Below are 6,729 nucleotides of genomic sequence, written 5' to 3'. Positions count from 1 at the left end.
TTCATTATTATATTCTGTTATTACACAGTAGCTTAATAGCAGATGTATTACAGAATGCTAGAACATTCTGGGTACACTGCAGTTTTTCTTTCTCTTCAAGTTAAGTGGCTTATCTTGCATTAGATTATACTATTAGACAAATGAGATTAAAACTTAATTAAGCAAGTGGAGACAGTCAATTCGATAGGGGGTTGCCATTATAGGGCCAAAACATGCTTGGAGCATTGCGTTTAGCGGTCTTATCGCATCCTCTGTCTCTTTAAAAACGATGCAGCCCACGCCTCGAAAAGCGGCTTGTTCCGGCTTTGCCCCTTTACGTCTTTATCCTTGCCCATAACATGAAAATAGTACCACATACGCACAACCATTATAAACAAGGTTTCGAGGTGAAATTGGATTACATATTATTTTGTACTGCTCGTTTTACCACAAAACACTCTCCTGTTGATCAAGACGCGCCTGCCCAAGGCACCGCAGTTCAAAAACTGGAAGCGGAGTGATACAGTAGGCTACACGATCGTTCTACCCAGTTGTCAAACCGAGGGAGCGTACCTTTGAGCGAACATGTCGCATAGGCTGGGAATGAATACAGAAATTGGAGCAAACAGCAGTAAATTGATGTGCTGAAAGGATATTTTAAATACGGGGTCTATATTATTGGTTTGATTGCTGCGGTTCCACTGCAACTGATGAAGATATTTTTCGTTTGCTCTCTTGGAGGATAAAAATATGATTATTATAGTACTCCGTTGCAGTGCCTAAGGTGAGTGACAGAGAGAGGCGCGACTTTCAGCTCGTTGTCCCAATTATGATTTTTAGAGGTGTTGCATGCTGCCAGACCGTTTGTGGCACCCGATGATGGTCGAGTCCATACACAGTTATAGTAGTTGGCAACTGTTCACATTCCTACTTAATATTTGCAGGCAGATCATTTATTATGGGGTACCATTACTACATTTAGGAGCCATGCACGATTTCATCATGATAGATCTATTTCATTTTTTTTTTGCATATAGGCCTATATACAGTCAGGAATGGAAACCTACTAAGAACAATTGTCTTCAAAATTGGCATTGTCAAAATGGTCAAAATTGCCATTAGGCCTAGCCTATTATTACATTAGGCTCCTTTGCACAGAGGCATCAGTGTAACAGGTAATGTTCAACAGTGTTACACAAAGAGGCTGTTCAGTGAAGTTGCAAAACAAAATGCACACTCCAAGAATGACTGTGGCACCTACTTCCGTGTACAGTTAGATCTCTCAGGAGTGACATGTGCCAGTGCCACCAACAGCCAACGTAGCGTAGTCTATCTATGCCAGAATGAATACACAAAAGGTATTTTGAAATCAAGGTAAATACATCCCGATGTACAGCCTATAATGTTCCCCAGGCCTAATATCACTAGGCCCGACAATTGTAAAGTTGCACTTCTAGTCGTGTTTTACAGAGTACTGCAGTTATCTTATTTTTAAGATGGTAATTTCAATTTTTTTTATTTTTTTTTTACCTTTATTTAACCAGGCAAGTCAGTTAAGAACAAATTCTTATTTTCAATGACGGCCTGGGAACAGTGGGTTAACTGCCTGTTCAGGGGCAGAACGACAGATTTGTACCTTGTCAACTCGGGGGTTTGAACTCGCAACCTTCTGGTTACTAGTACAACGCTCTAACCACTAGGCAACCCTGCCGCCCCAAAATGGTTAATTGAATGGAATATAATACACTTATATTAACCCTGGGATATGGAATATGTTTGAAAGTCCCTCTCCCAATGAAGTTGTGAAACAATGACTGAATAGAAATCCAAACGGATAAACAGCCAGAGGAAATAAACAGTGTTGTTATTCTTCAACACAGGAAGGAGGAAACAAAGTCAAATAACATCCAACGCTATTTGTCACTTGCTTTGTAAACAACAGGTTGTAGACTAACAGTGGAATGCTGACATGCGGGTCCTTTTTCAACAACGCAGAGTTAAAGATTAGAAAATTAAAAAAAATGGAAATAGTGACATGAGGAGTACATACTCAGTGAATAACAAATAACAGCGAAGAGTAAAAATATCTTGACTATATACAGGGAGCACCAGTACTAAGTCAATGTGCAGCGGTACGAGTAATTGAGGTAGATGTATACATATAGGCAGGTTGGGATAAAGTGGCAAGGCAACAGGATAGATCATAGACGTGCTTGTTGTTGTTTTTTCTACAAACACTTTGTTTTGAAAATACCTTGATTGATTATTTTTCTCTGATGACGGGTTCAGAACAAGGACCAAGCTATGTCACCCAGGGGAATATAGTGTTGAACTCATTAAGGGGGTAGGGATTGAATAGGGATTAGGCTTGTGGCTGTCTTGTTTCATGGCTCAAACAGACGTTAAATGACTGTGACTCATTTTTATTGAAGCACACTCTCAGTATTCCGTATTCCATGTTCCGTATTCTGTATTTCATTTGCCCCGCCATTACAACCTGTCACCGGTTGTAATGTACTGTATTGTACTGTACTCCGGGGGCCTTGTTGGTAGAGTGATGGGGAGACTGGTGTCCTAAGGCCATGTCTGGAACAGCAGGGTTGACTTGTGCAGGACAAGGCCCAGCTGTCCTCTTTGCAAGAGAATAGCCCCCTTCAAAACACACGCGAGCGCACACACACACACGAATGCACACACGCACGCACGCACGCACGCACGCACACACACACACACACACACACACACACACACACACACACACACACACACACACACACACACACACACACACACACACACACACACACACACACACACACACACACACTATCTCTCTCTTACTTGAACACACACACAAAAGTACTTGTTACATTTTGAATTCTTAGCAGGACAGGAAAATAGTCAAATTCACACACTTATCAACTGAACATCCCTATTCATCCCTACTGCCTCTGATCTGGCGGACTCACTAAACACATATGCTTTGTTTGTAAATTATTTGAAATTTGAAATGATTTATAATTTTTTTTAACCAAATACTTTTAGACTTACTCAAGTAGTATTTTACTAGGTGACTTATTTTTACTTGAGTCATTTTCTATTAAGGCATCTCTTTACTTTTACTCAAGTATGACAGTTGGGTACTTTTCCCACCACTGTCTAGAACAGTTGTTCCAAACCAGGTGTACCTGGACACCTTTGGGTACCTGGCCTGTCCACAGGGGTACTCCAGAAGACTCAGAACATAGGCGTATTGGTCAAATGCATGAGGGATTACTTCAGGGGTACTCCTGGCAGAGCAGAATTCAGTTGGTGGTACAGTAACCGGAAAAAGGTTGAGAAGGTCTAGAACACGTTGTTCTAACTCTGGGGTCGTGATGCTGTAATGTTAAGCACCAGTCCGTCAGGATCAACCTTCAGTCTTCGCTGCTCCTAGCATTCCAAGGGTTCAGGTTCTTGGAGGGCGGTAGAGGAGTAGGGGTGGGGACCAACCGGCTGGCTAACATAAGGGCCTGTCCATCAGCATGATGTCCGTTTAGAATAACAGGCAGTCTTTTAGATTATAGAAGACATGCTGTTCTCTTGAGGCATGTTGGGTACATTTCAAGAGCCAACATAGAACTCTACAGGCGGCATGCGAGGAGTGACTGGGGCATATGTGTGAGGAGAGCCAAATGTGTAGAGCCAAATGTGTACAGCTAAATGTTACATTATATCTTTTTGTGGAAGACTTTGTGTGTGTGTGGGGGGGGGGAATTACCGATTATATGAGACTGTATATCACAAGGAGACGGGTAACATGTTCGGGGCACCACGAAAAACAGGATGTCCTCTATAGTTTACAGTCAGGAACAGGTGGTGTCAACGTGACACTGACTCACGCACTGTGGTTCAAATGATATTTATGGTTTCCCGCCCAGTGACTTCACCGCTTCTAACTTAAGCGCGAAAAACTTCCCCCTGTAGCCTTTACACGTTTTGTTGTCACATGCATTTTCATTTTGGTCGGTGAGCCAGTGGCCGAGCTCAACTGTTGCGTGAAGCTCGTGGCGTTAATATTCAGGATCAGCGCCCTCGCGGAAACATGACACGCAAGATCAGCACGGAGCTGTCCACGCGGCAGAGGCAATGTGGACACATCGCTCCCTTGGACGCTTGGATGGTGCGTAAATTTGCGGGAAAAGTAGTTGAATGCGCAATCATAACTTGCACACTTAAACCAAGTGGTTTTATTTACTTGAATACGTTACTTGCGTTTTGTTCTGCAGAGTATATCAATGCAAAACTGTACCAAGTGTTTATCCCATTTAGATGCTTGAAGAGCTTGATATTTTACTAGCCCAGATAGAATTGTAGGCAAGCGTGTCATTTATGCAACGTTTCATTTTTGAATTGAAAAGTTTCCTCGCAGAACCTGTCCTTCAGGGTCAATATGCATGGCGACTCCCTCTGTCTCTGCACAAGGATTGATTGTGAACAGCAGTGCGTTCTTCTGTTGCATAACCGGTGTAGTCTTTTTGCAAGACAGCAAGAAGACTATACAGGTTACCCCTGGTAGAGCCAGCTCTAAGCCAGCCTGATGCAACTTCTTCATGCCATGAATGGGGTGAGGGGTGGGTATGGTGGTGCAGTTGGTTCCAACGAGCAGCTGCCTGTCTCTCTGTCTGTCTGTGCAGCTGTTGCATGCAGGGAAGCTAAGTTGTGGCTCCCTGTGCTGTTGCTGCTTGGATATGGTACAGTTGAATTATTTCCATCTAATCTGGGACTGATTTAGACCTGGGAAATCAGGTGGGTGATCATGAATGATCAGGTAGAACAGAAAGCCAGGGTAAGATTTGCAAACCCCTGGTCTAAAGGCTTGCAGACTTGCTTATTGGCCAGTTCACCAGGATAGATTGACTGCATCATTGCTGGTCTTTGAAAGAAGTATTGACGTGCTGAAAGTACTTACATCTAAACAACAACAACAACAATCCATACAAACCCTACAAGACACACAATCAGGGGTCTCTGTACTGTCCCCAAGTCGAGAACAGAGGCTTGGTGTTGCCCAGTATGGTAAAGAGCACTGACTTTATTCATGGGAATTCTCTTCCACCTCAGGTAACTCAAGCAAGCAATAAAATCAGTTGAGCCCCCCAAAAAGATGAAACAACACCTCAAGGAGCAAAGTGGACTGTGAAGACACACACACACACACACACACACACACACACACACACACACACACACACACACACACACACACACACACACACACACACACACACACACACACACACACACACACACACACACACACACTCTACACTTAGAATCAGAATGATTCATTTCTTTCTTTTTCTTTGTTTTCTCTTCCTTCTTCTTGCGGTCATGTTGTTCTTTGTTCGTGGTGTTATTTGTTGTTCGCTGTGTGGACCCCAGGAAGAATAGCTGCTGCTTCTTCAACAGCTAATGGGGATCCGAATACAAATGAAAATCATCACCTGTAGTGATTATGCTGAACCAACTGGCAGTGTGAGCATGTTCTCTCTATCTCTGTCACCCTCTGTGACCATCCTGTTGCTGTCTTGAATTTCACTCAAACGTATTTATAATCCTGTGCTCTGTGACGGCGTGCAGAGAGAGAGAGAGAGAGGGTGTGTAAATCTGACCTTGTACTCAGTCGGTGTATAAATCAGACTGATAGGACAATGCCAGGGCAGGTCACCTCCAGGGTCAGTAGCCAGCCAAAAAGGCCTCTCCACACTAACCCTAAGAGGAGGCATGATGGACTGGCAAGGATGGTATCAGAGAGAGGGTGGGGCTGGGCCAACAAAAAGAAAAGGTTTGGGTTAAGGGTGTTTTACCAACTGGGGTTCAAATCTCGGGTCTCCTGTTTTCCCTGAGACTGTGTTAGCCCACTGAGCTAAAAACCTATACATTAGAGCAGGGAGTTAACGCAGTCTTCAGGTCTCGGGACAAGGTAACTTATCGTGCGAGCGTGGTTCAGTAAACAACCTCCCTTACTAATGGTAGTGGAGGAGAGTGGTGTTTGTTCACAGGCAGGGGGCATAGAAGGGAGGGAAATAGAGGGGGGAGAAAGAAAGCGTGGAGAGATTGCCGCCCACCACTCTCCTTTCTCTTCCAAGATTCTGATTGTGAAACGGCTAAGGCGCCTTAAGCCACTGGGTGCCAGGTTTATCGCGCATTTCACCCGAGCAGTTTGCACCTGTGGTTTTTGGAAGGCAATAAAAGACAACAACAACAAAAAACGAAAACATGACAGGCCAGTTCCCCAGACACAGATTAAAAGCCTAGTGCAGGACTAGGTCCATCTTGCTCTATGGAGAATACAAGGAGCGCATGGTCTCTCTGGCGATGACCGGTCTGCTGATGACCTGCACTCTGACCTACTTTCTTTCTTCTTCTCTACCAGTTGTCATTGTGCTGTCGGGGCGTGGTGGCATGCGATCCCCCTGAGTGAAACACCACCCTCCAGAGGTGACAGCAGGCAGGACAGGCAGCAGGATGCCAGTGCAGGCAGCCCAATGGACAGAGTTCCTCTCCTGCCCCATCTGCTACAATGAGTTTGACAGCAATGGCCACAAGCCCATCAGTCTGGGCTGCTCGCACACCGTGTGTAAGACCTGTCTGCACAAGCTGCACCGCAAGGCCTGCCCCTTCGACCAGACAGCCATCAGCACTGACATTGACCTCCTGCCTGTCAACTGTGCCCTGCTACAGCTGGTGGGAGCTCAGGTGGGTGCA

General features: G+C 44.7%; 1 protein-coding gene across 4 annotated transcripts in view; it reads left to right on the top strand.

Annotated features, from left to right (window-relative positions):
• The first annotated feature begins 339 nt into the window (after positions 1 to 339).
• The window catches only part of rc3h2 (ring finger and CCCH-type domains 2), a 19,258-nt gene continuing 12,868 nt past the window's right edge, over positions 340 to 6,729 (top strand). For 3 of the 4 annotated variants that reach the window (XM_064942109.1, XM_064942106.1, XM_064942110.1), the window contains exons 1-2: positions 340 to 763; positions 6,398 to 6,720. In XM_064942109.1, the coding sequence (XP_064798181.1) occupies positions 6,490 to 6,720 (231 nt within the window). In that variant the 5' untranslated portion in view covers positions 340 to 763; positions 6,398 to 6,489. Of the gene's footprint in view, positions 764 to 3,960; positions 4,142 to 6,397; positions 6,721 to 6,729 lie in introns of those variants that run through there. The other variant, XM_064942107.1, reaches the window with a different exon arrangement.

Source organism: Oncorhynchus masou, chromosome 28 (assembly GCF_036934945.1).
Source record: "Oncorhynchus masou masou isolate Uvic2021 chromosome 28, UVic_Omas_1.1, whole genome shotgun sequence".
NCBI classification, from domain to species: Eukaryota; Metazoa; Chordata; class Actinopteri; order Salmoniformes; family Salmonidae; genus Oncorhynchus; species Oncorhynchus masou.
Note: the sequence above shows the minus strand (reverse complement) of the source record. Positions and strands in the feature narration are given on the sequence as shown.